This window comes from Rattus norvegicus, chromosome 18, assembly GCF_021556685.1.
Source record: "Rattus norvegicus strain SHRSP/BbbUtx chromosome 18, alternate assembly SHRSP_T2T, whole genome shotgun sequence".
Taxonomy (NCBI): Eukaryota; Metazoa; Chordata; class Mammalia; order Rodentia; family Muridae; genus Rattus; species Rattus norvegicus.
Window position 1 is genome coordinate 23,447,000 of NC_141551.1, and position 15,501 is coordinate 23,462,500.

The 15,501-nt window shown below is 43.6% G+C and overlaps 1 protein-coding gene across 19 annotated transcripts in view; it reads left to right on the forward strand.

Annotated features, from left to right (window-relative positions):
* Positions 1 to 15,501, forward strand: part of Sap130 (Sin3A associated protein 130) — a 101,434-nt gene that overhangs the window by 74,860 nt on the left and 11,073 nt on the right. For all 19 annotated transcript variants that reach the window (XM_087592912.1, XM_087592913.1, XM_087592921.1 and 16 more), the window contains 1 exon segment: positions 6,064 to 6,422. In XM_087592912.1, coding sequence (XP_087449038.1) covers positions 6,064 to 6,422 — 359 coding nt within the window.

The window sequence follows — 15,501 nt, forward strand, 5'->3', positions numbered from 1 at the left end:
GCTCCAGGGGATCCAGTGCCCTCCTCCCTCCTCTTTACCAGCCGATCAATAATGGTACATTTACATACATGTCGGCAAATATTTATACATACAAAAATAAATAAAATATTTAACTGGTGAGCCATCTCTCCAGCCCCAAATAAAAGAAAAAAAAAATAGTAAGAAGAAGAACAATGGCAAATGGTCAGAGAGGACGACACCTGATGTCAGCCTCTATCCTCAACATACACATGTGCTCATACCGTCATGTACATGTATGTACACCCTGTGCATAGACCACACACACACAAAATGGCATCATAAGCCAGACGTGGTGAGACACAACTTTAATCTCACACTTGAGGTATGACAGGAGAATCCCCACCTTACTATAATTCTAAAAGTAATGATTAAATTTTGGGAAAAGATAATCAAAGAAAGTCAAGTACAGCTGTAGACTTAATTGAGACCATGAGTCTGAGACCAGTTTGGGTAGCCGAGTCACACTGTTATCTGAGGGCAGGGTTCTTTTTTCCTTCTGCACTGACAGCTTTGTTGTTGAGTGCTCGCCTGTTATAAATGAAGCCCTGATTTTGACCCCTAAATCTCTCAAAAGATAATAAAACCCTAAAAAATAAAAAGACAAGGTCAGGGAGGAGGCTCAGTGAGTCAAAATGCTTGTCATCAAACCGCATCATAGAAAGAGAACTGATTCTTGCAAGTTGTCCTCTGGTTTCTCATGTGCACCGTGACACTCGGGTGCCTCCCCCCCAATAATAAAAAAAGTTTTTTAAAAAATAGGTTCTGGAGAGATGACTCAGCAGTTAAGCATACTCGCAACTCTACCAGAAATCTGTTTGCTTCCTCAGCCACCAGGTCCAAGGAATCTGACGCTTTCTGGCATGCACACACACATGCACAAATAAAAAGTAGATAATTTTTTAAAGATTAGCTGTCTTCAGACACACCGGAAGAAGGCATTGGATCCCATTAGAGATGGGAGCCCTCATGTGGTTGCTGGGAATTGAACTTAGGACCTTTTAGAAGAGCAGCCAGTGCTCTTAACCTCTGAGCCATCTCTCCAGCCCTAGACAAATCTTTTTTTTTAAAAAGTTAAAAGTAAAAGCAAATTAATTAAAAGTTAAAAATGAAGAGTTGGGAGTAATAGATTTTATTCATTTATGTCTGTGTGTATGTATTTAAAGTATAGTCAAAATCATATCCTGTTCCCCACCCACCTGCCAGCCCCATCACACAATAATGCTAATTAATAACAGCTCTAATGTGTGACCTTCCATGCCTTTTTCTGACCGTGCATAGAAGTAAGTTGGTTTTAAAATGGGGGTCTTGATATGGGTTCAAGTGATCTTCCTACCTTAGCTCCCCAAGGAGTGGGGCTGTACATACCTACTACCTCATACAGAAGTATCATGGGTTTTTAAAGCCAAAGTTATCTAATTAGACTGTTGAATAGTTCTGTACTTTTTATTTACTTAATAACTTGCCATGTTTCTATATTTAGATATGCTTCTTAAACCTCATTTAGTAATGAAATTAGAGACGCCTTGTGTCAAGTATCATTTCAGCATCTGGAAACATCATCTACTAGCTAAACAGATGTGCTTACATTCCATCAGCCTTATTTCGATTGCCTGTGAAAGACATGAGGAACCTACCCCTCCCCCAATAAAGCAGCAGAGTAAAAGTGCAGCAAAGGTGATAGAATGACTAGGTCGTGATTTACAGAAATGTTTCTGGAACACAGAATTATCGAGTAAATAATAGTACATATGTGCTCCTGGGTTTGAGTGTATCAGGAAGGAGAAAAGGCAGGGCAAGGGAGTGCTAGCACTTGTCACTGTGGACCTTTATGCAGGATTATTAAAATGTCTGCCATGCCAGGTGAGGCTGTACAAAGTGACTTTGAACCATTGACGAGTGTTTGGGGTCAGGGAGATGGGTCAGTCAATTGTAAGGCTTGCCACACAAGCCTGAATACCTGAGTTTAGTCCCCAGCATCCACATAAAAGCCAAGAGTGGTGATCCTTATCTATATCCTGGCACTGGGGATACAGAGACAGGACGATTGATTGCTGCCACCCACTCTGAACCAACTCAGTGCACTGCGGGCTCACTGAGAGACTTGTCTGGAAAGCAAAGAAAGAAACTCCTGAAGTGAACCCCTGGCGTCCATGTGCATGCCTGTACATAGCAAGAACAGCCCCATAAAGATGTGCATGTGCGCACACACAGTACTTCCTCTGTAACCTGAACTTTGACCTCCACATACATGCCGTGACACATGTGTACCACACTCCTTCACCCAAATAAAATAAGATGTAAAAAGTGTTCTAGTTTACCTCCTGTAGCAATAAAATAGTTACTGAACTCAACCTGGGGAGGAGAGTTTGTTGGGTTATATTTCCAGATCACAGTCCATCACTCAGGGAAGAGCGAGCAGTGACTCCTGGCAGGAAGCTGAAGGCAGTACGATGGAGGAATGCCGGTTACTGGCTCGCTCACTGCCCTATGCTCAGCTTTCTTACCTAGTCCAGGACAACCTCTCAGCAGTGGTACTAAGTCCTTCTGTATCAATTAGCCCTCAAGACAGTGTCCCACAGACATGTCCACAAGGCCAGGCTGATCTAGACAGCTTCTCAATTGAGGTTCCCTCTTGACTCTGGGTAGTGTCAGATTGGCAATGAAACCAACCCGTAACAGTGGTATAAATAAGTAATCCCAGAGCCAGGAGGCTAAGGCAGCGGGATAGTTTATATATATCAAGTCTTGGTCTCCAAACAAGTAGGGAAAAAAAAACTCAAGTAAATACAGAAAACAGGAACAAGGAATGAATAAACAGCACGCCACTACTAACGATATTCAGAATTGGGTATGGTGGTGAACACTTGCGATTCTAGGTACAGAATTCTTTATATATTCTGATAGTGATTTACTTGTCAGATATCCTTTCATTTTTTGGAAAACCTCCTGAGCCAGTTACTGAGCCTGTGCATCAGTAGTTATCAGTATTACGGTGTTATGCCTAGTATTAAATACACTTGAGTTTTGACAAACATCTTCCCAAACTAAAACTCTATATCCATTACATGCTAACTCCTTCCCTCCTCTGGCTGTAATCCTTGACAGCCATTTTTATGAATTATTAATATGAATCTTGACTACTTAGGAAATCATATAATCAGAATCATATAGTGTTTAGCTTTTTAAATTTTTAACATTCCCCTTTCTCTTTCTTCCATCTAATCTTTCCCATGTACCTCCCTTGCTCTTTTCAAAATCATGACCTCTTTTTCTTTAATTGGGGTGTGTGTGTGTGTGTGTGTGTGTGTGTGTGTGTGTGTGTGTGTGTGTTCCTAAATATGTAAATACAACCTGATTGATTGGTCCATATGATTTTACTCGTATATTTTTCAGGGCTTACTGTTTTGTACTGGGTAACTAGTTGGTGCGCTCTTCCCTGGGGAAGACTATGTCTCCTGCTTTGAGCACTCCTTAGCTGACTGTAGTTCTTTCTCTAGAGTTGAGGCCTCATGAACTATCCTCTTCCACAATAATATGTCTATTAGTGTTGTCTCTAATCAGGTCATATTTAGGCAGCCATGTTGGTGAGACTTGGTGGTGAGTGGAGCTTCTCTGACATTTTCGGGAGATATAATCTCACAGTAAACTTTCTGTGGTCTGGCTCTACAGTCTCTCTCTCACCTCTAATGATTCCTGAGGGTGAATACCAGAGTTCTGATGCAGACGTATCATTTGGAACTAAGTACCACAACTCTACATTTGGTCACTTTCCTATAATGGTCTCCATCTATTGCAAAAAAAAAAAACAAAAAACAAAAAAACACCACTCTCCTTGATTTTGATGCACGGTGAGAACTACATTTATCTTTGGGTAGAAGGATAAATACTTAAATGTCGTTAGGGATTATGCCGCAGAGCATCAGTTCCAGGTTCTCTTCTAAGATGTATGACTTCACGAGTCCCAGGTAGTTAGCTAGGTTTCCATTAGCACGCAAGATGTCTTCTTCTTGAACAGGCCTTAAGTCCGGTTAGGAAACTGTTGGCTACTGTAAGGTGTGTCTACCACTGTTGCACCCTGGAGGCTGCAGTAGGACTAGTGTTTGCTTCCCTCCTTTGGAAGTTTGCATTAGGCCTGTTGGTACCATGGAAACTAGAGAGACGGCTTTCAGGTTAGACCCAGCTCCAGTCCTCTGGGCCTTGTGTCCAAAGTCTTGTGTCTCTGACAAGCAAGGATTTAACCTTCCCTCTGGGGTGCAATTAAGAGCAACAGAGATAACCTATAATGTTCTAGTGTCTCTTGAACAACCGTGACCAACAGCTGGAAGCGGGGAGCTTCTCATGCCTTTTTTTGGGGTTGTTTGTTTGTTAGTCTGTGGCTGGAGAAGGTGGCTTTTTAAATTATTATTCATTTAAAGTACTTATTTTCTGTGTAAGAGTCTTTTTCCTACTTCTGTATGTACCACATGCATCCTTGGTGTTTGAGAGTCCAGAGCAGGCATAGAACCCCCTAGAATGGAGCCCCTGGGGCTGTGAGCCACCACATGAGTAACAGAAATTGAGCTCTGGTCCTCTGCAGAAGCGTCTGGTCCCAGGTCTGGCTTGTTGGTAACTGACTTATTTTGCTCACGTACAACATCCCCAAGCTTCATCTGGTTAAATAGTATTTCTTTTGACCTATCATCACATTGTTTACAAAGCAAAATCTTTAAATATGGATTCTAGGGATGTGAATTTGGATCCTCAAACTTGGACATCCAGTGCTTTATACACTGAGCCATCTCCCCTGTGCCCTTTTTTTCCCTTTCTTGCTTTTAAAATAGGGTTTGACTCTGCAGTCCTGGCTGACCCTGAACTCAGTCTTCCCAGCCTCGGTTTCTCTAGTACTGCAATCACAGGCCAGAGCAGCAGTGCCCAGCAAGACATACACTTTGGACTTTATTGATCCCAGGACCTTGAACACTCTGTTTTCTTTGTATCTTTTGGAACTTTGCCACCTCTTTATAAAACTCAGCCATGTAAGAAACTTCTTATGAGTGCGTGAGAGAGAGCCCAGTGGTCAAAAGCACTTGCTGCTTTTAGACAACCCAAGGCCCAACACCCAGGTTAGGAGCCTCACAACTGCCTGTAATGGCGGTTCTGAGGGATCCAGTGCCCTCTTCCAGCCTCTGCAGGCACACACATACACCTAAGTAAATCATTTGAAAATATCAAGTAGGAGCTGGAGAGATGGCTCAGTGGTTAAGAGCACTGGCTGTTCTTCCAGAGGTCCTGAGTTCAAATCCCAACAACCACATGGTGGCTCGCAACCATCTGTAATGGAATCCAATGCCCTCTTCTGGTGTCTGAAGACAGCAACCATGTACTCAAATACATAAAATAAATATTTAAAAAAATATATCAAGTACCCAGGAAACATGAATATAATTGTACCTTAAAGGGAAAAAACTCCCTTTTTGATGGCACATGCCTCGAATCCCAGTACCTGGGAGACAGATGCAGTAGCGTCTCTGTTTTGGAAGCGAGGCAGAGGCAGGAGTGCATATAGCAAGCCGCAACCACAACAGCAGCAGCAGCAACAGCAGCAACCTAAAAACCCATAGTGCAGTTCAGTGATAGGACATCAGGAATTTCTTTTTGGATGTTTACTATTTCCTAATTAAGATGAATTGCTTCATATAAAAACTTGACAGTGTGAAGAATTTTTTAAAAACTGTTTTTGTTGTGTTAGGGATTGAAGCTAGGTCCTTTACCATGCTAGACAAGCGCTTAGCTCTCACCTGTATCCCCAGCCTCGTAACACAGGCTGGAGTCCAGCTCAGTGCTACAGCATAGGCTTGGCTGAAGGCCTTGCACGCAGTCCTGGCAGAGGAAATGAAGAGCTGGCTCTCTTCCAGAGCTAACTTGAAGATGAACATAGAAGATTAAAGAATAGGGTATCTGTTGTGTGTGCTCTTTAACAAGAACTGAGCAGCCCTCCTTGGAGATATTTCCAGTACAACACTTTTGTCTCAGTCGCTACATAATGCACTCTCTCTGTTTCAGCACCAAACCTAAATCCGAAGTGCACGTGTCCATAGCCACTCCAGTCACAGTGTCCTTGGAGACCATATCCAATCAAAATGCCGAACAGCCTACCGTCGCCGTCCCTCCAACTGCCCAGCAGCCTCCACCGACCATTCCCAGCATGATCGCAGCAGCCAGTCCTCCATCCCAGCCAGCCATTGCTCTTTCTACCATTCCCGGAGCTGTGCCCATCACTCCACCCGTCACGACCATTGCTGCTGCACCAACACCGTCAGCCCCTGTGGGCGGCACTCCTCCCACGGTCCTGGGGCCTCCCATTCCTGAGATCAAAGTGAAGGAAGAAGTGGAGCCAGTGGACATCACCAGGCCAGTGTCCAGTAAGTCTACCCCCTTCCTAGCTCTCTGTGTGAGCGTCCCCCGGAGCCCACCTCAGGAGCCAAGGCTACTCGGGAACTTTCCTCTCCTTCCTTTCTAAGACATGAATTCTACTTTATTACTGATTTCTGCATCTGTGTACGTGGGTCCCGCACACCACAGCACTCATGAGTCAGAGAAAACTCATGGGGGGACCCAGGGACCAAACTCAGGCCACCAGGTGTGGCTGCAGCCATTGACCCGTCTCACAGACCCCTTGAAAATCAAAGACATTTTGCTGCCTCTTTTGTAATTTTAATTCCTGGCTATAATCATAAGTTTCCCTGTGCTTATCATTCCTATACCTTCTTTGTGCTGATTAAACAGATATTTAAAGGGATTTTTTAAAAGTAATTCTAGCTAAGTATTATTAATTTATAATATACTTCCTATCAGGTTTGGTTGTTTTATTATGTGATAAAATAAGAGTTACTGTATTTAAAATGCTCTCTCATACAGAACATAATTAGTAAGTTTTAAACTTTTCCCTATCTCTTTCCTCTTCCTCTCAGCTCAAAGTTTCCAGTTTGTGAAAGTCTGGTCACTTTTTTATTTTCTTCATTTTTATTTTAAGTATATATGGATGTTTTGGCTGCATGTATGTCTGTGGACTGCTTGATGCCCTCAGAGGCCAGGAAAGGGCGTGGACCCTCTGGGACTGTTGTAATCTACCATGTTGGTGCTAGAAATTGAATCCCAAGTCCTCTGAAAGAAAGCCAGTGTTCTTAACCACTGACCACTCTCCAACCCTAAAAGTTCAGTCACTCTAAAGCTTTTCTTGTTTGGGGTATGTGTATGTATGTTTGTGGGTTTTGTTTTTTGTTTTTTATGTTTTTTTGTTTTAAATAATTTACTCTGGGATCCTGTGTTTTCTGACTTACTTAGGGTAACTTTAGGAAGTGTGTTGCATTAAGAAACAGAAAAATATTGTTGTGGCTGGGCACAGTGCAACATGCCTTTAATCCCAGCACTGAAGTGACAGAGGCAGGTAGAACAGTGAGTTCAAGGCCAGCTTGAACAAAATGAGTCAAGGGCTACACAGAGAACCCCTGTTTCAAAAACAAAAAAAAAGGAGCTCTGGTGTGAAGTCAAGTGTTTTTTGTTTGTTTGTTTGTTTTTTGTTTTTTGTGTGTGTGTGTGTGTGTGTGTGTGCTCAACCCTATGCTGTAGCCTGGGGGTTGGGAGGTGCCTTTTTGGCATATTCTATGCAGTAACACCTATGGTATCTATAATAGTTTTTCAAACTTGCTGCTTAGCCAAGCAACTTAACACTCAGGACTCAGAAGCAAAGCAGGAAGATCCCATGAGTTTAAGGCTAGCCTGTCGGGTATCAGTAAGTCCCAGACTACAGTGCTTACGGAGTAAAACATCACCTCAAAAATAAGTAAATAAATAAGAAAGCTTTGCTTTCTTTTGTTTTGGTGGTGGTGGTTTTTTGTTTTATTGGAGTATTTTTGCCTCAGTACACCAGCCAGTGATGTTATGGCTAACCCTAAGAGAAAATACAATGGTCTCAATTCTGACACATTTGCATAGTCCCTGGCACAGTAGTGACAAGAGGCTCGTAGTGGTCCTGCATCAGCCTGTAAGGCTCTGGGAATTATTCTCAAACCAATAAATAGCACAAGGTAATAGAACAAGCATCCCACCATGGTCTTCCGGCTTACGAGCTACTGAAAAGGACAGAGTGAAAAGACAGGATAAGCACTACACTGTTCAGAGGCCTCTGGAGTGCTCTGGGGAAAACAAAGCAGCATGCAGAAGTTGATGTGTGGGTCATCACTGGGACTGTATTCCCGAGACAAACAATTTCTGTCTGGCACGTGGTTTCAGACGGTTCATCTGTAATAGGAGGGATCGTAGTACACAGCCCGTGCCCCGGCTGTCAGGAGACAAGTGCCTGCTTGCCTTAATGAGATTTTCCCTTCCCTGCTTCTTTTTCCCACCCTGTCCCACCTGCTGATGGGATAGTACTGCCCAGATCCAGGCAAATCTTACCTCTTAGTCAACGCTCTCTGCTTCCTGGCTTCTATGAGTGAGCAAGTCTGTATCATCATACAGGTGACCTATAGCCTAGAAACAGTGGAGCCAGCCAAAAAAATGTGAGTCAAAATAAAATTCATGGGGTGTGAGTGTGGCTTAGGGGTAAAGCACTTTGCCTACTGTGCAGAAGACCCTGGATTCTGAACCTACACAATCAATAACAGTAGCAGCAACAGTAACCACACTCACCCTTGGGGTTTTGTCACAGCAATGAAAACTTAACACAGGAACTTTGCAAAGAAGGTCACTGTGGGGCTGATGAGATGGCTCAGCTGTCGAGTGCTTTCTGCCTGTACGATGGCCTAAATTCAATCTCCCAGGCACACCAATAGGTAGTAAGAGAAAACCAACTCTGAAAAGTTTTCCTCTGATCTCCACTTGTGCCCTGGCACATGCACGCACACAGAAATAAATAAGGGAGGGGAAGCCTCATTCTGGAGGTGACCCTTGAGTCATGTGAAGGAGCTAACATGCTAGCCCTGATGCATCCTGGCAAAAGGGCACTCCAGGCAAAGAGAGCAGTAAAAGCCTGTGACAGGAATGTACCCTATGCTTAAAGTTAGGGAAGAGACGGGGAGTGGGAGCCAAGTGGGTAGTGACTGATGAATCTCAGGCTCTGAGACTGACTCTGCCATCCATGTCCCTCACCTGTCACCATATCCAAGATAAGGTCCCTTCTCCTTACAGTAGCCCAGGCTAGCTTCAAATTAACCATCCTCCAGCCTCAGAGTCCCATGTCTGAGGTCATCTAGCATTATGTGATTTTTGTAATTTTATTCTTGAGATAGTCTCACTGTGACTCAAGCTGGCCTTAAACCCAGTGTTTAAGGGTGATCTTGAATTTCCTGATCGTCTTACCTCTCATCTCCCAAGTGCTGGGACTTCCAGCATATCGCACCGCAATTGTTCTTTTTTGTTGTTTTGTTTGTGCCATTTGGGAGAGTTCATGGGGTTGACAAGAACCCCATGGACTGAGCAATGTCTCTAGCCCTCAGACTGTTTTGTTTGCAGGCAAGTCCCACGGTGTAACTCCAGCTAGTCTTAAGTCCGCTCGCCTGCCTTGGCCTACTGAGTGCTGGCATCATAGGCATTTGCCCAGCCCAAGCAATGCTTCCGAGAACTTTGTCATAAAGAAGAGTGTTACTGTTGTCCCACACGAGACACAGGAGAATGCCACTCAACGGAGATCAGATAACAGTCCTCTGTTCTCCAGCAGACTAATGCCTATAGTAGGGAGTTCATAGACCCCCCAAACAAAATTACATGTGTGAGGTGGGGGGTTCCACGGTGTCAGTTTGATTTATTAAAACTAATTGTTTTATGTTATAAAATGTTGGAGCTCAGAAGCTGCAGGTGCAGCTGAATGAGAATGTTCTACTCAGTAGGGTTCCTTAGTGTGGCCTGGGGAATAATGGGTGAAGCACAAGATGAGGCCAGCTAAAACCAGGACAAAATGGAGGAACTTGGCGGCTGATTTCTGGAAGAGCCAAAGCACTGACTCATTATACAGGGCTGTATTGGGCCCTAAGGTACATAAATTTAACAGGTTGCTTGCTGTTTAAATAAGTTTAATAATCAGTTAATTAAACAAGGCCCAATCATTAGACCTAAGAGAAGGCATGAGCACCCATGGGGCCTCTGAGTAAGGTGGTCAGCTGTAAACCAGGGATTGTTGGCCTCTTTCTCATCAGTTAATAGATGTAGGCCTTTTACAAAGTTGTAAGGCTCTTTTTTTTTTTCTTTTGAAAATATTTACAGTATCTTCAAGGACCAACTATTATTTGGATGCATGGATGAATACAATCATTAAAGAAATCAATTTTTTTTCAATTCTATTATTCCTAGATACAGCAGAGCTAATAAACAGCTAATAAAATCCTTTGTGTCAGAGTACAGTCCTGGGGAAATGCTGTGGCTAGGCTGGCCCTATAAAAAACAGTATAGCTAATATTACCATGAGAACAGCGGGAAGATGGGGCATCCTAAACCCGGTCTCCAAATGTCCGCTACTGAATTCTTCAGGCCTGTTACTTTCCAGGTTTGCAACAGGAACAAGGCTGAAGAGCTGGTCACCCATCTTCTCTGGAAAGTGATGCAGACAGGCTGGTCTGAGTGGACCTTTACAGGCCAGGTCTCTGACTCCTCAGACAGTGTTGCCTTCTTTCCTTGGGTGTGGTGGATCCCCAGGATGACACCTGCAGCTTAGTGTTTAAATGAGTGTCCACTGCTGACTGACCCTGGGACCCTGGGACAGAGCCCAGTCTTATTTAAAGCTGTCTTAAGGACTCCTTACATGTGGGGAGTAATCCATCCTCCCTATAGATAGAGAGGTATAGCCAGAGATAGGAGCAGCAGACTTATCCTGTAGGGGCTAGCATGCAGTATATGACCTGTCCAAGGGAACGTACTACTTGAGCCTGGGGATGGCTAACCCTGAAAGTATATTGTAAATTTAACCCACTTTACTCAACTATTGAATTCTCCATAACCAATTTTTAATAGACACGATTTATATCCAAAAAAAAAAAAAAACCGATTTTAATTCCAGTAACCACATGGTGACTCACAACCTTCTGTAATGGGATCCTATGCCCTCTACTGGTGTGTCTGAAGACAGCTGCAGTGTATTCACATAAAATAAATAATTTTTTAAAAATGTTTTGAACCTTAAAAATGACAGTTATTGAATAGAAAACTCTTAACACCAAAGTAATTTTTTAATGATTTATTTTAATTTTACGTACATTGGTGTTTTACCTGCTTGTATATCTGTGTGTAGGTGTTTGAGCCCCTGGGTAAGGTAACTCCCTGGAGCTAGAGATAGACAGACAGTTGTGTGCTGCCATGTGGGTGCTGGGAATTGAACCTGGATCCTCTGGAAGATCTCGTAACCATTGAGCCATCTCTCCAGCCTCCAAACTAAACTTTAAATTATAAAAACAATCTATTGAAAACTTGGATGCCGTGCTCGCTTCGGCAGCACATATACTAAAATTGGAACGAAAACTTGGGTACCTCACTTTCCTGAACCTTGTGTATGTACTTTTACAAAATTAAATTCTATAAGCTCCATTTGAAGGAGGACAAGTAGAGCAATCTGGTGTGCACTGACTCTTAGCACAGCCTTCTCAGGACTCAGCACCTCCAGGGGGCTCACCCTTCCAGGCCTACTTATCACTTATATAACTCATCCTACCTAAAATGATTTAACCCTTTTTTTAAGATTTATTTATTTTGTTTGTTTAGACACACCAGAAGGGTGTCAGATCCTGTTAACAGATGGTTGAGCCACCATGTGGGTGCTGGGATTTGAACTCAGGACCTCTACAAGAGCAGTCAGTGCTCTTAACCACTGAGCCATCTCTCCAGCCCCTAACCCACATTTTTAATAGAAAATAAATTTGTTCAATATATTCTGTTTATGGTTACTCCCTCAGGTCTCACCGCCTTCCCTCTCACCCAAATCTACATCCTTTCTTGTCTCAAAAACAAATGGGCAGCTAAAATAGAAGAAAATAATAATAAAATGATTAAAAAAAAAAAAAAGCAAAAGCTGATTAGGGCAAAACAAACAGGTATAGATACAAACACAAAAGTCTCATAAAGACCAAATCAGAAACCACAGTGAACAAAAGCCCTGGGGGGTGGGGGCAAAGTTACTATTGAGTTGGCTTTGCGTTGGCCATCCACTGCTGGGCCTTATTCTTAAAAGTGGTTTATATGCCCAGTGAGAGTATGTTGGAGAGAACTGATTTTTTTCTTTGCAAATGGCAAGGGCTTCTGGGTTAAGGATGGGGGCTTATGCTAGACATGGGCATGCCACCTCAGTCTCTGTGAGGCCCTGTGGGCTTCTGTCCTGTTGTGTTGAAAGGCACTGTTTGCTCCCCAGAGTTCTCTGAGCCCTGGAGGAGAGATTTAATGGAGACATCCCTTTAGGATGGGGTATTCTAAGATCTGTCACACTGCGTCTGCTTGTGGGTCTCTCTATTTGTTCCCTTCTGCGACAGGAAGAAGCTTTTCTGGTGATAGTTGATCTGGTGATGGATAGACACTGATCTATGATTGTAGCAGGATACCGTTAGCAGCCATTTTTTTTTTTTTAAGATTTATTTTATTTATTATATATATAAGTACACTGTAGCTGTCTTCAGATACACCAGAAGGGGGCATCAGATCCCATTACAGATGGTTGTGAGCCACCATGTGGTTGCTGGGAATTGAACTCATGACCTCTGGAAGAGCAGTCGGGTGCTCTTAACCACTGAGCCATCTCTCCAGCCCCGTTAGCAGCCATTTTATTGCTACATTGCCTTTACCCTGTATGAGCGTTCCCATAGCTGCACAGGTGCACACACCCCTTACCCTCCTCCCTCGTGCTTAGCCCAGATACCCTCGTTTCTACAGAAAACCTTGAGACCTCATATACTTAAAGCCTAATTGCATACAAGTAGATTTAAAAGGCCCAGCTATGATTGTTTTAAGCAGGCACAGCTAGAGTTACAAGGTTGGCAGTTGGTTCCACCTCAAAGATATTGGGCAGCAATGTCTTAATGAAAGAATGATGGGTCCAAGTTACACATTCAGGGTTACGTAACAAATTAATAGGACCTGTGGGCATCTAATAAACCATCAGGCCTTGTAAGTTTCTGGGTAAAACTTAGAGAAAACATGATAGTGTTGATGAGGTACATAGCATGTAGAGTTCTTTATTATAATTAGCATTAGGGGGCTGGGGATTTAGCTCAGTAGTAGAGCGCTTACCTAGGAAGCGCAAGGCCCTGGGTTCGGTCCCCAGCTCCGAAAAAAAGAACCAAAAAAAAAAAAAAAAAAGAAAGAATTAGCATTAAAGTGATGGTACAGCATCCGAACGGAGTTTAGCTGACTAAGATATTGGAATTATTATTGAGAGATTTCAGGCCGCATATCCCTTTTATCCTTTCCCTGTGTGAGCAGCCCATTAGTTGTTTGTATTATGAACATCTGTATACCATCAGATAAATAATAGTAGCCTCTTCAGGAAGTAGTTTGCCTCTTAACTGTTCTCAAGTACACAGTGCCTTCCTTCTGGGTTGTTTTGTCCCTCTCCCTATCACAGAGTCAGGGAGCCTGCCTAACCCAGCAAGGCTTTGGAGGAAAATTTGAGACCATCATGCTTGGGTCTGAGGTGGGTTTTTTTGTTTGGTTGGTTGGTTGGTTGGTTGGTTGGTTGTTGTTTTTGTTTTACTTTGCAAACAAAGGCAAGAGTATCCAGGCTTGATGGGACAAAAACAAAGACAGATCACAGGCACAGAAGGCAGTAATTCCAAGAACAAAAAGAATGTCTTATCTCAGAAGAGGCAGGCTTAGAATTCAGTAAGAAGAACGAGCATGGCTTCTGTCTCTAGTCCCTACCAAGCAGTGCAGGTAAAGGACATTCCAACACCCTGTTGGCCTCTGAGGTAGGCACCTGAACTTAGCAGCTGGCAAGGCTCCCAGGATGCCCAGGGTCCCAGCACAGGGAAAATACTGACCTCTCTCACTTGCACACATTGTGGCTCCTCAGCAGACGCATGCAGCCAGACAAAAGTATTAAAGTTACCTCCTAAGACAGTGGTTTTCAACCTATGGGACATGCCCCTTACAGGGTGACATTTCAGATATCCTGCATGTAAGATGTTTGCATTACAGTTCATAAAAGCAAAATTAAGTTACAAAGTAATAACAAAGTATCTTATGGTTTGGGGGTCACTACAACATGAGGAACTGTACCAAAGGGTACAGCATTAGGAAGATCGAGAGCCACTGTCCTCAGAGGACTAGAAGGACTCAGTTTTGTGTTAGGAAACAGAGCAGTCTTTCCAGGACTCTGGGCCCATTGTAAGAATCATAGGACCCTGGAATATTTCAGGGAGCATCTTGAATGTCACAATCCACTGAGCAAGGAAGTCCCAGAGCCAGCCTGAGCCCCCTGTGGGACAGAAATCTCTCTGGGGCCTTCAAATCTCATTCCTACTCAAGACAGAGACTCCCACCCAATGAATGTCAGGCTGGGAGTCTTATTTGCTGGGAGGAGAGTGCAGGCTCATTCTGGGAAGGGCTTTCAGCTCAAGGGAAGGCTGGGTAGAGCTTATAAAGCCAGAGACAACATTTACATCCCACCAGAAGCAGGCCAGACTTAGAAACAGAAGTTTTAAGAGTGTCAGTTCAATTGATTAAAACAATTTGTTTTATTTTGTAAAACAGTGGACCTCCAGAAGCCGCAGGTTCACCTGAATAAGAGAGAATGTGTTGCCCAACATGATGTCCTTAGCAGGAGCTGGGGAGCTGTTGAATGAAGCATGAGCTTAAGTTAACTAAAACTAGGTCGGACAAAATGGAGTGACTTTGGGCAGTTCAGTAGGTAAAGGAATGATCATATCAAGAGGAAGGTGCTAGGCCCTGGGTTCGGTCCCCAGCTCCGAAAAAAAGAACCAAAAGAAAAAAAAAAAAAGGAAGGTGCTGGGGTTTGTGGGTCCAAGAATTAACTTCAGGGCCCAGCATGTCTATACTAGGCAAGCAGTCTACCTCTGAGCCAAGCCTTTGCCTAAGTTGTTTTGTCTTTAATGAAGAAAGTGGTAGAGGCTGCTTGACCTCTTTTCTTTGTGCTTACAGTGGGGCAGTAAGTCATGACAGAAAGGTTTAGTGGAGGAAATGGTTGAATTGGTTGGCCATGAAGCAGAGGAACAGGACAGGGAGACGAAATACACTTCTGGTAGCGTATCCTCCACACTGACTGGTCGGACCATGGTTGTAGCATGGATTCCTGAGGATGAAGCAAAGCTGCCTAGTGGCCGGGAGGTGCCAGGAGCCTTCATTCTAGAAACGAACCCTTCCCAAGGAGCTGTACCTCAGAACCTGCAGAGGGTTGGACTTGGGCAGGTCCTGAGATGTGGCACAGCATTTTTTTTTTTTTCTGGAGCTGGGGACCGAACCCAGGGCCTTGCACTTCCTAGGCAAGCGCTCTACCACTGAGCCAAATCC